The sequence below is a fragment of the Besnoitia besnoiti genome, chromosome XIII (assembly GCF_002563875.1).
Source record: "Besnoitia besnoiti strain Bb-Ger1 chromosome XIII, whole genome shotgun sequence".
In the NCBI taxonomy this organism is placed as follows: Eukaryota; Apicomplexa; class Conoidasida; order Eucoccidiorida; family Sarcocystidae; genus Besnoitia; species Besnoitia besnoiti.
This window is the reverse complement of record NC_042368.1, coordinates 1,165,208-1,186,858: the sequence shown is the minus strand read 5'-3', so window position 1 is coordinate 1,186,858 and position 21,651 is coordinate 1,165,208. Positions and strand designations below refer to the sequence as shown.

The 21,651-nt window shown below is 59.3% G+C and overlaps 2 protein-coding genes across 2 annotated transcripts; both read right to left on the bottom strand.

Annotated features, from left to right (window-relative positions):
- Positions 1 to 612: 612 nt before the first annotated feature.
- BESB_031320 (uncharacterized protein) lies at positions 613 to 10,254 on the bottom strand (the record flags this gene model as incomplete). Its single annotated transcript, XM_029361800.1, has 9 exons — positions 613 to 667; positions 1,015 to 1,889; positions 2,019 to 2,420; positions 2,595 to 2,840; positions 3,221 to 4,322; positions 4,923 to 5,120; positions 5,663 to 6,161; positions 6,534 to 6,672; positions 7,237 to 10,254. 9 exons carry the CDS (start codon positions 10,252 to 10,254, stop codon positions 613 to 615), a joined length of 6,534 nt encoding a protein of 2,177 aa, XP_029215267.1.
- A 2,249-nt stretch (positions 10,255 to 12,503) lies between these two features.
- Positions 12,504 to 20,151, bottom strand: BESB_031310 (uncharacterized protein; the record flags this gene model as incomplete). Its single annotated transcript, XM_029361799.1, has 11 exons — positions 12,504 to 14,684; positions 14,916 to 15,017; positions 15,499 to 15,699; positions 16,410 to 16,580; positions 17,028 to 17,144; positions 17,730 to 17,801; positions 18,192 to 18,314; positions 18,679 to 18,764; positions 19,333 to 19,432; positions 19,792 to 19,952; positions 20,088 to 20,151. The coding sequence occupies 11 exons, from the start codon at positions 20,149 to 20,151 to the stop codon at positions 12,504 to 12,506; spliced, it is 3,378 nt and encodes a 1,125-aa protein (XP_029215266.1).
- Between the last annotated feature and the right edge of the window lie 1,500 nt (positions 20,152 to 21,651).

The window sequence follows — 21,651 nt, the reverse complement described above, 5'->3', positions numbered from 1 at the left end:
TTTGCATGTTTGTTTACCCTATTCTTGGAGTACCGACAAGATTATGCGAGAGTCTCCCAGTGATACGCCGGGGTCGCGCCTTCCAGGTTTCTTCAAGAGGACACTCCCATGAGGGTGCGTCGCTTTGCCTTCCTGGTGTGCTTGCTGTTCTTTGAACTGCCGTGACCTGCATCTGACTCTTTGTACCGCTCTCAGTTGCTACATCAAGAAGAGAAGGGTAAGAGTAGCTTATCACGACGAGGCTTCACCTGACGACGAACTGGAGGTGTAGTACTCCCGGAATTCTAGAGAACTGTGCAGGGGGAAAAACCTGGTGCACGACAGGAAGCCCCGCTCTGGGGCCCCTGGAATAGACCCTGTTGAGGGAAAATCGGTCACCTTGCGTGAAGGACCAGACATTGGGAGAGAAAACGGCATGTGCGGCGGACCGGACAAACAGGCAAATCATAGATGCGGTTGTTTTCACTTTCTGAATTCCACGCAAGACCCGCGAGATCGGGCCCCGTGAGTTGCCCTCCATTCCGTCGCATCATCATCGATGTCTGAGGACCGGCAGAGGCAGTACGACGTATCGCCTTTCGGCGGCGCCCCAGTAGCCCTCCGGCAGCGACCCTACACCGCCAGCAAATAGTAGACCTCCCAGCCGAAATCCCTAAGGACACGTTCACTGCACGAAAGAGAACACAGACACGACAAACGTAGCGCTGCGTGTAAAACGACAGAATTCGGCATGCCCAGGGAACACACCGCGCAATCTGATCCAATCATTCTACACGCGTGCCACTCTGAGCATATGTAGACATGCAGCTGCATAGCAACCAACAACAGCGACACACTCGTGTATCCACAGACGTTGAAGCTCTTAATGAAACGAAGAGAGCTCGCTACCAGATGCGCTCTTTGAGAGGCTACTACGCCATCGGTGTCTCTTCAGGCCTATATCACAGAGCAAGGGATGCGACAGGAAGCTCCAATTGGTGACCACGAAATAGACGCGAGTCCCAGTATACTTACCGCAGTTGCTCATACGGTCCCAGTCGCCACCCTGAACGCATCAGGTGGCGCCCAGAGACGAGTTGAACGCCGGAAGTGTTCGAGCCCGGCCGCATTGCATGTTCGTCGAGTCCTGCAGGCGACCCATCGAGAACCGCATCACCTGGTTCAGACTGCCACTCTCCTTGCTCTGTCGAGTGACAGGCAGGATCTCGCTCTCGGTCTGAGGCGACGGCGGGGCGCTGCTCTTTGGCACAAATACGTGATGCGGTAGGCGCCTCCATGCCTGACTGAGGCAGGGGCGCTCTGACGCTGCGCGTCTGCAGGAGGTGGAGGTCGCTCATGCAAAGCGACCTGCGGCTGCCCGCGACAAAGACAGCCACGGGACTCCCGCCGTAGGCGCTTCCACCTGGGAGCGATTGGAGACTATGACGCGGAGACACGCCGGGGTATCTCTGCGTGGCGCCTCCTGAGAAAGCGTGCTCCCCCGCCCCCTGAAAGGCAGTGTTGAGTTTGAAGCCTGCATCCGGGACTTGCCACGAGTGCGAGTGGACGGGCTGAGGAGGAGGCGGCGGGGCGGGCGCGGAAGAGGACAAAGCGGCGACTCGGCGGCCGTCACCCTCTGAGTGTCCGGTGCCCCATTTTGCAAATCCCGAGAGAGAGATGGGAGAAGTGTATTCCGCGTCGCCGTCAGCGCCGCGCGCTTGCAGCTGCTGGCTGCCAACGCCACGTGCTTCGTCTCCTTGGTATCCCGCCAACCCGCTAGATAGTTCGTTCGTGTGTTCCTGGATAGCTAAAGACAGTCCAGTCTCTGATTGCCCGCGAGCCGCACACGCCCGAGTGAATGCCAGGTCGATGCTGAATGGGTAGAAAGGCAAGTCAGCGACGCTTTGTACCTGCGGACAGAACACATCGGGAGTAAGCGACAGGGGCTCAAACTCCTCAACACAGCAGCGATCACAGGAATCCGCGCAGAAACAACGCAGAGATGTATCGCGGCCTCCTTCGCGTCACAGCAGACTTACCCCACTCTTCTTCAGCGACGCTGCAGCGGCCTCTCGGAGCCGGAGGCCCCGAATTCGCGTGGCTTCGGTGAAGGACGTTGCGATGGTCTCCGGGGAGTATCCAGCGGGGGGGTCAGCTCGCGCCGTCGACTGCCCGCCGCCACTCTCCGCCGTTCTGACGGTCCACGCCTGACTCGTGCCTGCTTGCCCGCGGCTCCCGTCACCGTATCGATCCCTGGGGCTTGCAGATTGAGCCAGAAGAGATCTGACAGAAAGGCTGTTGCCCGGGCCTCCCAAACTTTGATTGCACGCCAGTGCAGCCCGCGGTGTCGCATCAAGGAGCTGAGCAAAACGCGCGATCTCTTCCGGCTGCTGAAGGTGGGGATTCTTCAGCGCATCCAGGCGTAGGCACACGGCTACAACCTGAACACAGACGCCACATGACGAGGGCAACGAGCGCCCATTTTTGGGGGTTCAGGTCACTTCTGGCAGGACCTCTACGGGCTCCCGGGCCGTTCTACCGCCTCACCACCGAGATCTGCACGGAGGGGCGGCGCCCTGCGGAGGCACGCCTGTCACGGCTCACATGCGACTCACCTGCAGCAGATGGAGTAGGGGACCGGACACATTTAGCGACGCGCCAAGGAATCGCCGAATCAGCTTGACCAGGCCTCCCGGCTGCGAACTCTGTCCTCTTAGGTCTCCGCTGTCGCTGTTGGACACGTTGATGATCCTGCGACCCCCGAAAGCCTCCAGAGACGAGGACCCAGGCGCCCGAATCCCCAGCGCATACGCCGCCCAGATGCACGTCGGGATTTCTTCGTCGCTCAGTGCTCCGACGTGCTGCGAATCCGGGCGAAGTGACAAGCAGAAGCGGGACGTGAGTAAAAACTGCAACAAGCCAAAAGGGTGTCTTCTGACAGCTGCGTATGCGTGGCTGAAGCCTAAGAGGGTGGCGGTCCCTCCTCTCCCCCGCAGGGGCCCCACAGTTGGGGTCGCTGAACATCCGCTCCATTTCACTTCAGAGTGCGTTCGATTTGCGGAGTCGTGGTCGCCAAGAGACGCCACACGACCACGGATCCAGGGCGAGGCCGGGGCTTTTCCCCGGGGTATTCACTCTCACTAACGACAGCGCCTTTAGGGTTCAAAGTTAACTGAGGCCGGACGAGAAGCCCCGCGTTCAGTTGAATCCCACGCGATCGTCGCGGTGTGGCTCATCTTACGTCGTGAATCAAGCCCTCGGCGATCGCAGCCACAGCTGCGGGCTGCAGGGCCGTCGGACCGGCTTGCGCGCCCAGCGCGGCCGTTGCTTCGGCGTCCCCGCCTCCGGACTCGGAGCGGCGCACCGCCCCTTCCAGAGGAAGTTCCTCTCCGGCGGCGAGAGACACGAGGCCGCTGAGGAGAGCAGGCAGATGCCCCGCGGTGACCTCCGCCTTCCGCGCCTCCAGCACCTGGACGACTCGCAGAGCCAGGGGGCCGCTGCAGCATCGCGCGAGCTCCAGACCGCGGAGAAGCACGACGACGTCGTCTACGGAGAACAAAGCTAAGCGGAGACCTGGAAGCCCAGGAGTGCTTTTTGTCGCCTCTGCCTCTGCGCGGCGAGGCCGCTCACCGTCGCCCAACGCAGCTGCGGCTGCCTCGGAAGGCTCCCTCTCCGCGTCGGCAGACGAGGCACTGCGCCCCCCCGGCGAGGGCTGACTAAAGAGCGCAGCGCAAGTCTGAATTGGGCCGTCTAAGCAACTGTGTTGCCGCCTCTGGGTCCGCTCCGGCCCCGTGCATGCGCCTGCAGACTCCGGCGGCCCACTAGGATTCGCTTCTGCTCGCGCCGCGTCTTCGCCGGCAGTCCCTTGCGTGCGGCCTTCGCCTTTGAATGCTGACGCGACCATCACCAAAGCGTCCAAGTCGTTTTCGCGTCGCGCCGCTTGAGCAGCTGCTGCAGACGCCGCCGCCGCGGCGCCAGCCGCCTTCTCGTCTTGCATTCTCGCCACGCGAACTGTTTTGGTCTCGCCTGAGAGACGCACGGGGAGTGGAGACACCGCAGAGACGAAGGAAGTGCTCGCCTGCGACGAGCCGCAGGCGCCGTCTGCCGCCTGACCCGCGTGGTCAGCAGCCTCCTCACCCGAATCGCCGAGCAACTCCGGCGAGTGCCGAGCGCGGTCCGACGCGGCTCCCCCCCAAGCCCGTTCGGCTTCGGGGGAGCGGCCCTGTCCTTCGGGCTTGGAAGCGCCCTCTTCACGAGTGAGGTACTGAGCTGCTGCTCGCAGTGTCTTGCGCCACTCGACGTCTTTGTCGCTGAAGAAGTCGGGCGTCGCCGGGAACGTCGCGCTGGAAGAAGCACGCGCAAGATACCACAAATGACGCAGCGGTAGGCTGAGGCGCATGCGTGTGAGAAGGCATGTGCCTTCTCACACGCAGCTTCCGCGCACTGAAGGAGGAGCCCCGACGCTGGCACGCCAGCAGAGCATCTTTTGGCTGAAGCCCGAGCCGCTGTCGTGAAGTTGAATGACTCCATGCGACCGCAGAGTCACTCGGCAAAAGGTGCCCGCGACGGGCGGATTCGGCGCCAGAGCCACGCCGCACTCCGGGATCTGGCCGGTTGCAGCTAATTGCTTCTTCGGGAGAATAAACACAAGGCAGGGTGCCGTGGGTCGCCTCCCGTGGGCAAATGATCATGAAGCCCTCTGCTGCACTCTTCTGCTTCACGCCAACAGCCAACCGGCGCACGCGCCGCCGCCTGCCCCCCGCTACTCCGCTCCTCGCCTTTCTCGTATCCGGACCCCACATCGGCGTCATGAGGAATTATGGTGAAGCTATGCAGGCGGCCTACCGCGCGCGACCCCCACACAGCAGCAGGCACTCCTAACAGAGAGCTTGGCTGATGAATCGCACCGCAGCCTCGCAGACGCGGCCTGGTGCCGCACCTACCTGTCATCGAGAAGAAGCTGGTGAAGACGCACGAGCGTCGGCACGTGGATCGGCCGCCATCCTCGAATCCGGCCCAAAAGCAGCGGCAGGAGAGCCAAGGCAGCCGGACTGCAACTCGCCAGCTCGGCTTTCTGGCGCTCTTCGTCGAGAAGCAGGTTTAACAGACGATCGGAGTGCACCGACACCTCCTGCATGTCCCTGTTGACAGCGGAGAACGCTCGCGGCACAGATTGTGAAAGCAGGTCTGTAGCCGCTCCGCGTGCGGGGCAAACAGGCAGACACCTGAGCGGCCTCGCCCGATCAACAGCGGGCCTGAGTACCGGTCTCTCTTGGGTCGCTGGCAACCCGCCCGAGAAGCCTCCGTTCAACACATCTGCGTGCCTCCCGCTTCGCAGTCAAGCACCCGAGACACCCGGCGCGCTGGACTTGAACAACGGCCCAGGGGACAGCGAGCCAGCCCCGCGCCGACATCCCTGCGGCCAGAGCCGATGAACAGACGCGACTCGCCGCCCGCCTCGCCGCTCGGCGCCGTCGTGCGCCCACGCGCCGAAGTGGTTACTTTGACGGCCCCGTACTGAAGGCGCAGTCACGCCCCCGCGGCCGCGCCCTGCCGCCTGCAGTATCCACTATTCTAGCGGGCAATTCCCACGTCGGCAGGCTCTGCGCGGCTGGACGGCACGTGGCTCTGCTCCGCTCCCTTCCCACTGTCACCTCCCCCTCCCCCAACCCCCCGCGCCTACCTTGCTAGAGAGATGAGGTGCTGGAGGTGCATCCACCCGCGCCCCTCCGACTCAGCTCTATCAACGATTGCATGCAGCAGAGCTGCCTGCGGCACTCGGAGGCGCGCGAAAGCAGCTGCAATCTCGCAGCAGAGGAGCGGGGAGGACACCGTGTCGATGACGCGCAGCAGTCGCCGCTTCTTCTTCAGAGTGACGGGCCTCTGAGACTGGGGCGCCAGCAACACCTCGCCTGAAACTGCCCCCAGATTGCCTTCGTTGCCTTCCAGACTCGACTCGTCGCCCTCGCCTTCCTCGCCGTCCTCCGCGGCCTGCGTCTCTACCTCCAAGATGCGAGGCTCGGAGCTCGAAAGGCCGCGATCCGCGTGGGGCGGCTGGGCATGTTCACCTGGAGGGGCGTCAGCCACGCCAACCGGCCGAAGGAGATAGAGCGCCAAGTTGTTGTAGAAGCGCCAGCCAGCCACGTGGACGCCTTTCTTTTGCCGCGACACGGGGAGTCCAGCTGCGACACGTGGAGGACGCGCACACGCATTCAAAGCGTTCACGTCTTCATCCGAGGTCCCAGTCTCACGCGCTGTGGCCCTCCAGTCACTTTTACGGCGATGCGCGTGACGGCCCTCGAGAAGAGACAGAGAGACAGCGGTGGTTAGTCGTAACATTGATCATTCTTCTATGATCCATTGCGGGTTGGGTGGAAGTGCATGCACGGAGTTAGAGTCTAGAATGAAGTTTTCCTCTCTTCCGTCTCAACGCTCTCCCCGGTCGGCTGCCTTCGCTGCCCTTCCGGCACGCGAACCTCGATAAGGCAGACTTCGCGGCCGAGTGCGTATCTTCGTGAGCTCGATCTGTGACTCGGGTGCGGGCGCGTCCTCACCTCTGTAGGCCGCACTCGCGGCTGCTACAGTGAGCTCTGCAAAGAAGGTTCCAGCCCAGTCAAAGCCGAAAAGCTTCGTCACATGCCGCAAGAGACTTCGCTGCGTGCGCGGATCTCCGACGTCCAGCTTGTGGAGAACCTGGGAGGCGTGTCACACCAGCCAGCAAGCAATGGAGGCCCGCGGACGTGAAGCCAAGCATGGAGGGCGAAAGGGCGGAGTACGACCTCGCACGAGATCGCCGCGCGGGCTTTATGTCACGCCATGCCGCTTGAACTTTCAAGACAGACGCAGGGAAGGGGGGCCTGCATCGATGCTTGACGGCGCTTGACACTCACGCCAAAAAAGGGAAACTAAAACCCCCGCCCGGCAGTTCTAAGGAGTTTCTACGTCGCAAGTTTGCCCACAAACACTCTCGTCCCTGTTTGTAGGGAACGAGGCGAAATTGCGACCGAGAGTGAAGACTGGCGGCCACACCGAGAGCCATTCGGCATGGCCTCCCCACACACATGGCTCCACGAAATGTATGCACAACACGCGGTGTGCGGCTCTACACTCACCCTGCACGCAGGCTAAGACCTGCTTCGCATTAGATGACTAGGAATGCGCGCTGTATTGGCGTGCTGCGCCTGCATAATGAAATCCAGAGACAGCCCCCTGCTTGCCCGCGACACGCCTGCCCCAGGATTCCAGAGCGACACTCACCATCAGAGCTTTCCCTGTGTACCCGAAACGCATCATGATGGAGAACTTCCACACCTCGCTTGCGATTCTCTGCGCAAGGTCTCTTCCTTCCCCCTTTCCGTCTGCTGCCACGAGCGCTTCCATGCCGGTGGCGTGGTGGTAGCCAAACATGCCTGGAGCAGTCACCAGTTCGCCGCCGCTGCGACTTCCGGTCGCCCCCCCAAGAGCTGTTTCAGAAGACCCCATGTCCATCGCAGGGGAGTCGGCGTTGTCTGTCCGGAACTCGGCGATCATCTCGCCCAGGTCAATCAGGTTCCAGTATCGAAAGTCGTGTAGGGTTAGAGGCAGCTGGCGCTCGAGCGCCGCTCCCAGTGGCCTCCGCCACACACTGAAGTACGCGGCCAGAGGCTCCAGGTGCGCCGGGTTTTGATGGGGCGCGAGGCCGCCGGCAGCACTCCGCCGCGGCTCCGGCGGAGTACACCAACTTGCCTCCTCCTTCTCCCGAGCCCTGTGCGCGGGGCCTCGCGCTTTTTTTGCCGTTGCGTCGTCACGCTGCGCCGAAGCGCCCGCCGCCGCGCCTGCTGCGCCCGCCAGACGCCACCGCGCTTGGCGATCCAGGAGTCTGTCGTGGTTGCGCTTCAGCTGTACGAGAGCCCGACAGAGGTCGCCGATGTCGTCATCTGAGAAGAACGCGAACCGCTCCCCCGCGAGGCGTGCGCCAACCAAGTCAAAGACGCGGAAGACCGCGGCAGCCACGGCGCCCCTCGCGGACGCGCTGCTGCCTGCATCCCTCCTGGCAGGAAGCTGCTCTTCGCCTTGAACGCGCGCTGGCGGCGGCCTGCGGCTCTCAGAGTGCGGCGCGGCCGAGTCGCCTGCGGCGCGCGCGTCCCGGCCTTGCTTCTGCTTCAGGCGCGTCGCGGCCTCGATGGCGACCGCCGCGTCGAGGCCTGGTCGCTCGTAGTACGCGAGGAAAGAACAGAGGCGCACCAGCTGGCGCTCGTCCAGCCACACCTGCTCGGATGCGACGCAATTCAGCAGAGCGGCCAGCGCCTCAGGCTGACGCAGCTGCAGACGCCAGTAAGCCTCGAGCAGAGGGAGAACGGCCGCGTCGTCGATGGCGGGCAGCTCAACTGGCTGAACTGGCTCCGGCGGCAGCGCAAACGAAGCTCGCGCCGAAAACGCCGGGACACCGCTGACCAGAGCGGGGGACGCGCCGCTGTCGAAGCCTCCCGCGCATCGCAGCACGCCTTCGCTCTCTTCCCCGCAAGCCTGCGTCGCGGATGGCGTCGCGTGCTGGCTGCACGCGACGCGGAGAAGCTCGTCAAAGATACGCTTCGCAGACGGCTGCGAAAGCACAGGCTGAAGGATTCTCAGCTGCCTCTGGTGTCTCGCCTGCTCAAGCTGGTGAGGCATGTGCTGACCCTCGAAGGGCGCGGCAGGGCTGAGCGCCGCAAACGCCATGAGCACAGCCAGAGCTTGCCCGCTGGAGAGAGGACAATCCAAGAAGGCCGCGGACTGCACCAGCAGCGCCCGCAGGACGGCGGCAGCGAAGGCGCCGGACTCCGCGTCGCGGACCGAGGATGCACTCGACGCTGCGAGCTCCGGAAGGAATGGAACAACTTCCGCCAGGTATTCAGCCAGATGCGCGGCAACGACAGCCGCTCCAGCAGACGCAGAAGACGGCGAAGAGGCGTCCTGCGAAGCTGCCTCGGCCGGCGCCCGCGCAGCCCCCAGAAGAGCCCGGAAGTTGGGCAGCAAGACGGTCGGCGCAGACTCGCTCGCGGTCTCCGGAGTGCTCCAGGGCACGACGACAAAGAAAGGAGACGGCGAGGGCGACGCCGAGCCGGAGGGCCTCGACGATGGCAGAGTGGAGGACGCCTCTGTGACGGCGCTGGGCACTGCGACTGCGCGCGCACCCCTTCCACCTTGTCCCTGCTGCGCGTCTGTTGCTCCTGCCGACGCCCTCGTTGACATGGCCTCGCCCCCGCTGAAAGGGGCTGCGGCGCCTCTCTCGTCCACACCAAGGCCCCCCCGTCTCCGCGTCAGAGGCCGCGGGGTGTCGTTGGACTCCTCGAGATCTTGTTCCGATGCCGGAAGCGCGTGGGGGTGGCGGCGACCTCCCGCGCCGTCCCCCGGCGCGGCTGGCGCCTGTCTGCTCCCTTTCCGCCCGCCGCCCTGTGAAGGCGGCGGCAGCCGCCGGAGACGCAGCTGGCCGCTTCGCTGGAGGGTCTGAATTCGCTGCACGAGCGAGGAGTTGGCAAGCAGAAGGAGCCCGCGAATGTCCGCGGCTGGCGCCGCCCCGGGTCCGTCCCAGTCCGCCTCTCCTCCGCTCCTCTCTGCGGCTGCGACGGCTCCCAGGCGAGCGCGCTGCTTCGGTAGCCAGCGCTTCCATGGCGGCAACGCCGCGACATCGCACTTCGCTCGCGTCTGCAGCCAGCCCAGCCCGCCCGCCGGGGACGAGCCTGCCACGAGGCCTGCAGGTCTCTGCGGACTCAAAAGTGAACTCCACCGCGGTTGCGGCAAGGAGGATGAACAAAAAATGTCCGCGCAAGCGGCGCACAGGGGCTGCTGCAGGCAAGTCGGAGAAGCGACGAGAGCTGAAGAACTCTCCACTGACAGTCGCAGCCTGGAGCGCGCCGCGCAGGACAGCGAAGACGCCGGGCGAAGCGGCAAAGCGGCAGCTGGTGGGCTGTCAGCTGACAAGCGAGGGCGGCTTGCCCTCAGTAAGGCGGCGGAGCCAGAAGGCGCCACCGCGTTTTGACAGGCACAAGAATCAGGTGACAGCGGGGTGCGAAACGATTGGTTAAGAGACACGAAGAGGGGACACAGGGAAAGAGACATCGCTGCGGCAGAAGAGAAGGAGGACGTGCGAGACGCTAGAGCACAAAAATAGCATCCCGAACCTCCGCTGTCTGCAGGATATCTGCCCGTTGAATTCGATGGAGCCGCAGCACAGGCGGGCGGCACCCGGCGCGCGAGAGCCTCATGACTCTGCCGGCAGCGCCGCGAGCGCAGGACGCAGACCACAGAACGCGCCATCGCTGAGAGTCAAGAAAGTGAACCTTTTTGGCGGCGCATGAGAGAGCGGTTGCGAGAAAAACACCAAGACAAGGGCACACTTATGAATTCTCTCTCGTGCCCCCGCTAAGTGTGGAAGCTCCTCCTCGCAAACGTTTGACGGGCTGCCTCTCTGTCACGGGGAGCTGGGGCACGTTTCACGGAGGCGAGGACCCCTAAAAAGTGACACACAGAGAGGGCGGTATGAGGCCGTGTCACAGAAGAGAAAGCAGAAAAATACGAATAAGATAGACGCATGTATGGACGCGATGTTAAGGGCTAACTTATCGGCGAACCAGGCGATACAGAGCGAGCCATGAGAGCTTGAACGCCGGACTGATAAATATGAACCACAATGACCATTCAATAGGGACAGGCACCGTGTAATTCAAGCATCAAGCGAGGAAGGGCACCGCCCTGCGTTCCAACTTGCTCTCTCAAGGCGCCGGCGAGCGCGTTTGAGCAGCGCAGACAGCAAAGATGCGCATCAAGAATAAGACCAGACATAATATAAATGCTAAAGCTGCGAACTCCAGCGAAGAAAAACTCTGCTGCACAAGAGTATCTCAGCACCAATGGGGGTGATTTCCATCGAAACCCATGCAGTTATATCTCACCCGATGCGAAAAGGCGTCCCAAGTGAAACATGCAGAACCGTGTCCGGCAAGCAACCGACGTTTTACACTTCTTCGTCACACCTACACAAAATATCGGAAAACCCTTCGAATTTGCATCCGTAGGACAACCCTTCACTTCCTGTTTCATTACGGCTTGAAGATTATATCGCATTAATCTTTGAGTGTTGGTGATCCTTGATTGAGGAAAAATGTGTCCCGCGTGCGTGCGCATGCCAATCGTAGAACCGTTCTGCTGGCGGGAACCGCCCCACCCGGTCGCCGAGCCGATCCATTCTTCCTATTCTTTCGTGGGTCTCAGTCGTAAACACATTCCTAGGAACTCTGCGTGTGTCATGATACTCAAAATTCATATGGGGGACGCGTCTGCTGCAGTTAGCGTTACTACACAGCAATCTCACAGTTCATCAACAAAACAGCGCATGGGCAAGTCGAGTGATACAGCTGGGCTCAGGGGAGTCCTGAACTAATGCGACTTCCGGCTTCTGCCATAGGAAAGCAATGAGACAGCCTTGGTAGCAAGGCTAAATAGCTCTTCACCAACAACGCCCTCAGCTGACAGATGGAAGGCGGTGCCCTTCAACACATGTGGCGCACACGGCTGCCATACACTGCATGCAACATACATCCGCCTGAAGCGCCATATCGTACTATTAGGAGGCACCGCTTTACGGGGTGCTTTCCTCCTTAAAGGAATCGCCATCCCAGCAGGGGAGGACACACGAGCCATAAGATGACGTCTAGAAGAATGTTATGTGGAGGCCAGCTCCGTTGCACAGCCGAGGACCCTACCTCCACTCTCAGATGCACTGAGGCTTAAGCTCTCAGTGAATTGAACAACACGACATGGCTTAAGGAACATGGACACGGGCAGCCAACGTACGCGTCTGCAGTCCGCTATAACCGGAGTCACTCCACAGCCACCCACAAAGCTTGCTGCAGCGATTTCCCACTAGCCGTCCTTCACTCTGAGCTGTTCTGCGTCTCCAGTTGTCCTCCGGCGGGTGAATCGACCCACGCATTATCAGTCTGCATCTCTGTTGCATGCAAAGCTGGCCTCGCCTCCGTCGTCGCTGGCGGGCGAGGCGCGGAGGCATCAGCTCCCGCGCTGTCGGCTTCGAAATCCGGTGCGGCTCCAGTCCCTCGTCCTGCGCCTGCGTGGCTATCACTGCCGATCGCCGGCGTTACGCTGCCGTCAAAAAGTGGCTCAAAACCGTTTTCTGCATTCCCTGCGGGGCTTGAAATTTCCGCTTCGAGAGCCTCTGAATCTTCCGCGTCTCGTGGTGCATCTCCGCCTGGGCATGACTATGTCTCGCTGGACACAGCTGCGCCGAGCAGATTAGGGTCCTTATCACCCGGCGAAACTGATCCAGCGTCCGCCGGAAGCTGCGCCCGAGCATATCCTTCAGACTGAGGCGCCACCTCTACACAGACCTCTTCAGCGCAGCCGTCACGGGGCTCCTCCGGCGCAGGCTGCGAGGCAGTGTGTCCCTCGGCGTCGGCCGGAGAGGGGTCGCCCCTAGGTGGTGCTGCCGATGTCTGCTTGTCGAAACCCAGTACGTTGTCGCTTTGCAGATGCAAATCTTACCGACTGTCTTAGGCTGTCATCTGGCTGCGCTGCTCATCTGACTGAGCTCGCTGTCTGTCACCGCCAGGCCCCCCGTTAGCCTCCTCGCCCTGGAGCACCTCAGAGCCTCCACAGTCGTGTCCGTCGTCAGCCCGGCGATGCGCAGTGTCAAGGCGGGTCGTGGCTGCCTCTACTAAAGCGACGTCGGTGTGGGTTGCCTCTATAGAGCTCGGGCTGGCGTCGCCCGCGCGAGTCGCTACTACTGGCACAATCTCTCCAGTATCAGCTGCTGGAGGAGCCAGAGTCCCTGCGAGTGCTTCCTCGTTATCCTGCAGAGTCAGTTCGTGATTCAGCGATTCTGCAAATCTCGGTGTCTGCTCAGATGACTGCGAATCTGATGGTGAATTTGGCGGCTTAGCTTGTTCCCCACAAACACTGTCTCTCCCTGCTTCGCATTCTTGTAAGTTGGAGGGCAGCGGGGAAGAAGGGTCTCCTTTCTGTTGCTCGTCCGCCAGAGCGGCCCGTGAGTTACTTTCATGTCCCAGTTCGGTCGGCGCAGAAATTGCTTCGTCCTCTGCGCCGCGCTCGCTTGATGAAGCGAGGGGCACGCCAGATGACTCAGGCGTTTGACTGCAGTGAGATTCCACGTTGCACGTAGCCTCCACAGCTGCTGCTGCATCTTGGTGCTCTACCTGGTGACAGCGAGTGCCGTCTTCATCTTCAAGTTTCGGTTCATCCTCGCACTCACCCTCCGGTCCTCGCTGGACGCAGTCGAGGCCGACAGGAGGCGTCGCCCCAGCTTTCCCCGCTGCTTCGTGACCTGTCGCTGGCAGCGAATCTTCGCTGGAAGTCACTTCTGACGGGTTAGGAGCGTCGCTGGCAGGGACGCGCGCAACTTCGTTGGTTTCTGACTCGAGATGTTCTGACGGGAAGGGCGCCGGGAGGGAATCGCAGCCGGTTCCCTCAGGGGTCTCAATTCCGGCAGAGTCCTCAACGCCAGGAACCGTGTCTCCAGGGTCTTCCATTCTGCTGTCTGCATCCGTGATGGCGTCGCGGGGAGTGCTGCTCGAGTTTCTGTTCGTTTCGCGTTGTTGGCTGTATTCGTGATTCTCTGAGCTGGTCGCTGATACGCCTTCTGGCGCCTGTATATCTGACATCGATGACTGCCGATCCTCGCGCTCGCAGTTCTCTCTTGTTACTCCCTCTTCTTCCTGTTCATAATTCCTCTCCGTGTTACCAACCGGTCTTTCGTCCTCGACAGTCACCTCGGCGCCCTCGAAGTTCGGCGCCGTGAAACCGCGGCTTTCTGGCAGATCCTCTGCTTTCGGATTCGCAGCCGGCTTAGCGACTTCAGCGGGGGCGCTGGTCGCACAGGCGATGCGTTCTGCGATCTCAGACCCTTCATCGGCGCTGCGAGGGTAATCGCCATTTTCTTGATTCGGGTCAAACTGAAGTGGCATCTCTCTGCCAGTGTGTGACACTGGGTTGCGGTCCTCAGGCTGCAGGTTTTCACTTGTAACCTCAGCTGTCTCTGCACGTTCTGAGAGGGCCTCAATCGGCTGCGGGTCTTCCTGCGTGAGACGACGCGGCGATAGCAATGGCACTTCGTCTTTCTCATCGCTCGATCGCGGGGAGTTCTTGTCTCCGAGACTGTCGGACGGAGTCGCGGAAGATGACTGGCTCGCGTGCATGCCGTCCTCGAATGTAGCGCAGAGCGTCTCCGGCGGCGCGCCACCCTGCCCAGCTCCACCCTGGGGGGTCTCTTGACCTTCTGCCTGGCCCGTTACGGAACCCAACGGGCCCGACGGGTCATCGGAGGAGAATGGAGCCTCAAGGGCGCTCGACGCGTCTGACTCGGTGCCTCTGGCGTCTCCTTGCATTCCCGCGGGGGGGAGATCGACCCCCTCGTCGGCGCCCATGTCGGCTTTGACCTCGTCGTCACCTAATTCATCGCCAGGGGGGGACGCAGCGAGCTCGGTGCCGGGCGGGTTGATGCCGGAGGCATCCTTGCTCTCTTGGTTTGCCATCAGCAGCGGCAGATTCGCGTCTGGTGAAAAGCTTGCGTCTGCGTCCTGGGACTCAGCGGCGTCCTGCAGAACTTCATCGTGGTCAGGCGTCTTCGACACGCCGGTGTGCTGAGAATGACGAGTTTCTTGTTGCGCTTGCTTCTCGGCCTCCTCACGCAGTCGTTTTTGTTCTCGCTTTAATACCTGTTGAGGAGACAGGAAACGAGGAAGCAGAAGTGGGCGTTCCACAGATCCGCCGAATCACTCTGTCAGTTGCCTAGCGATCGTACGTTGTAGCTTCGGGTGAAAACTGGAACGTCAATGACGGGGGGTTCAGATGGGATGAGCTGGAGATCATGAGGTGACTCTACAGAAGTCACTAGGGGCGCCCGCAGCAGCGGATAAAGAGGGTCGTACACTGGCTGCTTTCCTCACCTCTTCCGTCCGCGGGACGAGATATTCAAGTTTCTGAAGTGACGCTTGCACCATCTGTTCTACTGTTGGCTGCGCAGCTCGCATTTCGCGCGAAGGATGTGGCTGCACGTAGGCGCAGCAGCTCTAACACATCAAATCCTCTTGTCCGTGCCGCACCAGGCGTTTTTCGTCGTGAACATGTCGCGTTTACAACATATACATGAACGCTTAACGCCCAGGTGATCGTGTGGCTTTCTAAGTATTGAATTCCGTTCCCTCAGGTTGCACTAGCATGCCAGACCATTACACGTTACAAGGAATCAGCCACGCCGTTAGTCCACCAGTATGTTTCCAAGATCGCCCTTCTTTCAATATTGCCCTGGAAGCAGGGTAAAACCCCGTCTAATGACTGAACTTTATCGAATTCCCCCCAGGAACTCGCAGACTGGCTCGCTGATAGGTCTGCCCTCCTCAGCTCGGCAACGCGTAGGGATGCGCCCACAGCCAAAGCCCGCGAGGCTGTTTGGTTTCTGTGTATGCGAAGGCTACGATAGAGACAACTGAGACAGGTCGTTCGGTGAGTTGTGGGGAGGATGAAACCCACATGTGCATTTGTGGCGGACATCAGTTTCTCGTAGAGGTGCTCGAGACCAGCCTGGAGCTCGACAAGCAGTTGACAGCTCTTCTCGTACTTCGCGCGCGCTCTCTCGTGTCTGGCGTTGGCTTGAGCGGCAGATATTTCCAAGTCGTCCACGACTGGCCATTTGCTTTGCTTCGTCACTGAAGAAAGCTTCGTTTCCTCCAGCTGTCCGTCGAGACAGAGAACTGGCGCCTCGAGTTCTGTGCGGGCCCTAGCCGTGCATGCGTGGACGTCTACAGAATGCGCCAGTTCTGATTAAGAATCCATGCGACTTTGAGCATGCTCGAAGCGATTTCTCTATAGATACTGCCAGAGGGTCTCGCGTTTTCTGCACTAAGATTCTGGCTCCTGCCCCCTCTCCGCCCCCCCCCCCCTCCCCCCGATAGATGGACACGGAAGCCGTGTAAGCCTCTGGAGGCTAACTGGAGGCAGGCAGGTCACCTGATTACACGCGCACCCTGCTTTCCTTTCTCTATTGCAAATAGAGGCAGCGGGAATCCACCCCTTACCACTGCCTGTGTTCGCATGCGTTTGTCTTGAAGCTCTTGAATTTTCTCCTGGTGCTGAGTGGATGAGACGCCCCACACGGGCACGGCTTTACAGTGAAGCAAACGTGTGCCCGCATGTGTATGCGGCGCATGAAACAGACGGATCCTCCAGTTTTCTGGGCAACCGTCTACTGGGCGCGGATTTTGGTATCCATCGAGGAACCATAATGAGTGCCGACTGCGTGAAAAAAAGGAGGCTTGTATGTCCTCCATCGCGACTTGCTTGGTGGCCAAACGAGATGGTCAAGCGACGGGCGGTGATACTATGCACTTGACCCGAGGTGGAGCGGCGCTTGACTTGAGCTTAGAGGGACGCACTATGCTTACTTCCTTTGCCAGCGACACCAAATTCTCCCTCGTCTCTCCTTGCATTAGAAACTTTTGGATCACTTCGTTCACATCTGAGACTCCAGTGGCCTCCTTGATTCTATGGAAGATACTCTCGTAATCCTCAAGAGTTGGGGCGTCATCTGCTTGAGCAGCGTTCGAGTCCTGCGCCTGCGCCATGGCTTGTCACGGAGGCAATCGTGCGGATGTCTACAACATGCAGAATCAGTTAGGCGTCCTTCAGCAGGAGAAGAAAATCAGTTCGTGTCTTTTCGTTATGCATCGGTTTGCGATCAGCGCTCATCGGTTTCAAGGTTTAGTCCACCGTCGAGGAGCTCGTATGCAAGGAAATATAAGACTAACTCTCATACGAAAAGTCCCGTGGAACATGAAGAAAATGACTCTTCAGTGTGTACCGGATGGGAAGACATTGAAAGCAGGTAGATAACGTCAGCTTTTAACGAACGTCGCATGCCGTCTGTTTCATGCCAGGCTTGTCGAGCCCAGGGAAGCGGTGATGCACTACCGGAATAAGTGAGTGTGAAGTGTAGTCCACGAAGCGCTCCGACTGGAGCACGACGTTGCCACGCTACAGGAAAGGAACATGTAATTCCTTACGTTCTCACCCTTCATTCGCTCTTCCACGGCCCTCTGCTCCAGGGCCACTGCCTCTTCTTCGGCAATTCTGCCAGGAAAAACTCGATAAAAATGGCCACTGCGTATCCACTTGCTTGCCTGGAAAAACCGCAAGCGGTAACCTCTCCCTCCGATTCAGTGAGGACTCGCGAGCGGGAACGACGAGCGTCTCGCGGGCCTCTGCCGTCTCGAACTCGAGGCCGTATCGAGAAACCGAAATTCAGTGGGAGGCGGCTCGGAATGAAGAGAGCAGCTGCACGAGAAATATGGTCTGGGGTGCAGGTGTGATAAAGATGTGAATGTGGGATGCGAGTTTTTCAGTGTCACCATCCGAAACCGCAGACAGCATACTGGCGCCGACTGAAGTGCTGTGGTTAACAGGTTTTCCCTCTGGCTGCTGAAAACACCCCAACTGCTGCAGCGTATGTCTGCTCACTTCCGATTCGCTGAAACGCAGGCATGTACTAGCGCTCTTTTCTCTTCTACCTCGTGTTCCCGGTTGGCTCTCTCTTGCTCGATCGTCTGGGAGACTCGGTGCAGCTCAGCCTGCGAGGTTGAATCCACGAACCTCAGATACACGCGGCAAACTGGAGAACTGGAGTTTGAGCCACTCATCTCCCGCGACCGCCCGTCAGCAGGCAGGACACGAATTGGCATCACTCGCGTCACCACGAGCCTCCGTACCTGCGCCAGTTCACGCGCGTGTGTCGCGTCGTGCGAAAGCGCAAGGAGTTCCTCGTACTCGTTCTCTTTTTCCTGCGCCGAAGCGCAGCGACACGCACAAACGAGATCGACCGCATGGAAGCCGTCGGGACATTCAATTTATGAGGTGGAGAGAAAAAAAATGCCAAAACAGCCGGTCGCCGTTGCGCTGTTTCCAGTGATGATGGGCAGCTGAAGCCTCTTGTGTAGCGCAGCTTCCGATCTCGTTCCGTGATGTTGTAACACCGGTCGCCTCCTCCCCGGGACGTATTTCTACTTCTGTCCCAGGTGCGTGGGTACAGCCTTGTGCAAGACAGGCGAACGACTATCTGTCCATATTTTCGCAGCCGTGGGGTTCTGCTCTCTACATAATTAGTCTATCGACCGTGCATCTCTCCTAAACCACAGGCTCTGCGCATGCGATGATGCGAGATACCCATGTACCTTCAAATTCTTCTCAAGCTGCGCCAGGTGTTGATCAAGACCCAGCCGCTCATCCTTGAGACGCTTCACGATCTGCTCGTACGTTGATCTGATGGACTGCGCTTCGTTGAGTTTGATCATTGCCTGCAGAAGGATGCCCACATCTTGAAGGACTCGTGAGGGCCTCTGAGCACGCCCTGCGCTTCTTTACGCATGGCACTGTGTTGAGCGAATAGCGGTGGCGCCCAGTAGGGAGCGCCTCAGTGTTCTTGACCCAGAACCAGGACCGGGCTTTCATATCGCCTCCTCGCTCAAGCTCACGTGGCGGGGTCTGCCTGGTGTCGGCTACCCCTCCGTCCCGTAGGGCGCCCTGTAGGCTGATATAGAAAACGGCTGCACTGAGGCAACGCGCGAACAAGCATTTATTCTCGTTACTCCCATACCCCGGCGAAATCGTCTGCTACCGGAGTGAATAAGGGGTTTTCGGATGACGGCCCACAAGCCTCACTTGGTCAAGACGGTTTTCGATCACCCGAATCCGCCTCAGCTCCGGCGAGGCCTCAGTATTCGGCCGCTCCGCTGTGATCTCCAGCTCTAAAACACAAAGAGAGAGAAATGGTCACGTGAGCCGCTCTACAGAAGAATGCGTGGTGTCTGCCCGCAGACGCTGGGAAGCTGCCTCGGATCCAGCAAGCCTCGTCCCTTAACTGAATGCCAATTCCGTTTGCGGCTTCAGGATCATTTCTCGGAGTGTGGGCAGCGCCCGAGTACCGAGTACGCAGCAGTGTTTCAGCCGGTAAACTTGCGGGAAGGCTTGGTGAAGAGTAGCGTTGGTGGCTGCGAGCCTCATCGACCCCTCGATGATGGTCGCGTTTCGCGTGAGGAGGGTCTGCGACAACGAGCTACGGCCAGAAGGTTGATCATTTCACTGGCTGGCAAGATCCTCGCAGCTGAGCAATGTGCTTGATATGGTGTGCTGTCACAGCCACCAGGAGACACACCTGTAGTGCGAAAAGACTTGCCTAGACCAGCCTCCATTACCTGAGTCTGTGCCCCTGCTTGCGTCTCCCCTGCTCTGTTTATGACATGCGACGGCGACTCGCCTATGCCCTGGAAAAGAGGGCACTCCGCAAGCTTGTATTTGGATGTGTTCATTATTTACCTCGCAGCTTGTCCTGCAAAGAAGCCAGCGTTCGCCGTTGCCGCACGTTATGATTTCTCATTTGATCGAGCTGGAGACGCAGTCTCGAGAGTTCGTCTACCTGAGAGAGAAGCGCGAACACACAACGCTCGTTTTCACACTTTGAAGCTCGAATATTATACTTCTTGTGAGCGCGGCAGCAAGCGCACAGTGGGACTCTGTATGCGGGCGTGTTTTCGTTCGCATGCGTGCGTGAATCGGCTGCCCTCTGCGGAAGTGTGACCACCGCCGACATGAAGACGAGACGGAGAGGACTAGAGGTCAGGCTCTTGGTAGTTGAGTGATACGGTTGCTTTATTCCAGGCACAGTTCGGTCCCACGGCATTCCAGTGCTTCTGAACAAGCGGAACCATAGCTGGTACGCAACTGGAGCTGCTTCCAGGGAGCAGTTTCTGAAATATAGTGGCGAGCATGGCATACCTTCCTTTGAAAATGCTCTGGCGCTGTTAGGATTTTGTTTTTCTTTAGCTCTTTCAGTTGGTTTCTGATTTGGACATTCTCCTCCTTTAGCTGCTTCATCAGACTCTGGTTATATTTAATGGCCTGCTGAGCTGCTTCGTACGTGGTCTTCCTCTCCGAGTCTGAGCCAGTGGTTGACAGAAGAGGGGGCATACCAGTTGAGGAGTGCACAACGGATTTAGACCAAACGGTACCGAGTTATTTTGCCAAGTGAAGGGATACAGACGAAATCAACTTGCACAGCGCTGTCAACTCACCCATGATCTGGAACCGCTTGAGGAGGTCCTCGTACTGCTCCTCTAAAGAGAGTGCTGGCGGCATGGTGGCAACAAAAAAAGACGCGGTTCCTCAAGGCGTGAAAATGAGGACACGAGGGAAATGCCCCAATGCGACAGAAGTGAAATGATACCCTCACAAGCTCTTAGGAACAACACTCGTAACGGTCACATGCTGGAGAAACGGGTCTGTGGAAGACCTAGACCTCTGTAGAGGGTATAGTAGCGATTACAGAGGCAACGTCAACCCCATTCAATGCTACCAGGATGGGGGGACAAACCTATCACAGCATCCGCACGCCGCTACAGGCCACGACATATTGGAACTGTCTTTCGATTCAGCTCAACCAAAAAGCGTCAGCAGCTGCTCTACAGATGGAGGTGCAAGGACAACTGGCGAAAGCCGTCGAAAGCTGCGCGGAAGAGCAGGTTTCGCTCCGAGGGCAGCCCTATCCTGTTGGCGGAGCCGCTAGCCGGCCAGGAGAAACAAAAGAAGGTTGCAGAAAAGTGGAACAAGTTTCTGCATGCCGCACGCATGCGACAGAAAAGCCCCGTAGGCCACAAGTAGAGAGAGACTGGGCCCCAGTACACTCGGCCCCCGCACACGAATTGCACATCAGAGGGACCCAATTACCTTTGGAATCTCGGCGAAGCGGTGAAGCCGTAGTGCGTAAGAGCTCGGCATGAAGGAGAAGCAGGAGAAACATGCTGATATGAGAATGCAATAGCAGCGATGACATGGTCGAGCCGCATATGCTTGCACAGTAGAAATGTCGTGAGCACGAATTTCAACTGGACGTGACTGAGCTGTGCCATGTGCACTGACTTTCAAGGCAGCGATGTGACTAGAGCTGCACTAGGCCCACATAGGATGTTCGCCAGAAACCCCGAGCGGATATTTTAAGTTTAAAGTGCTGGCCTGGCAATTTATTACAGCTTCAGATAGATGACAGAGGGTTCACCGAGCGCAAGCCCGCAGTTGAAGACAATGTCGTCTGCTTGCGTAATGCTTCACTTGTGCAACTAACCAACGAAATTACTTGTTCCTCCAGCAGAGCACCGACGTAGACCGGACGCGCGCTTCAGTTAGAATCAATTTCAAAACAGCGAATGAGCGTGCGGGCCTTGCGTTGACGAACACATACGATCACAGTCACGGGTGCCCGAGCGAACTGCTGCCGATGCGAGTGGCCTCACACAGATGGCGCCATCTTCAGGAACATAGAGACAAACGGAAGCATGCTGGGAGCCATTCGGGCCGGCGACTAGAACTCTGCTTCAACAGAGGGCGTTCGATGAAGACATGTCAGACATGTTGGCGCACAGCTCTTGTCACCGGGACTTGTCTGTCATGGCATGCTCCAAACGGTCTACCACACATCCTACAGGAACTCTCGAAATTACACTGGCAGCAGCCTGTGGGTAGCAGCAACTCGACGGGTAGCAGCAACTCGACGGCATGCGTGGCTTGTGTTTAGTTACCCTCGACCGCCTCCAGATAGGGCAATGACGCTAACCCACTAAACCTCAGGGTGCTTCTGTCAGT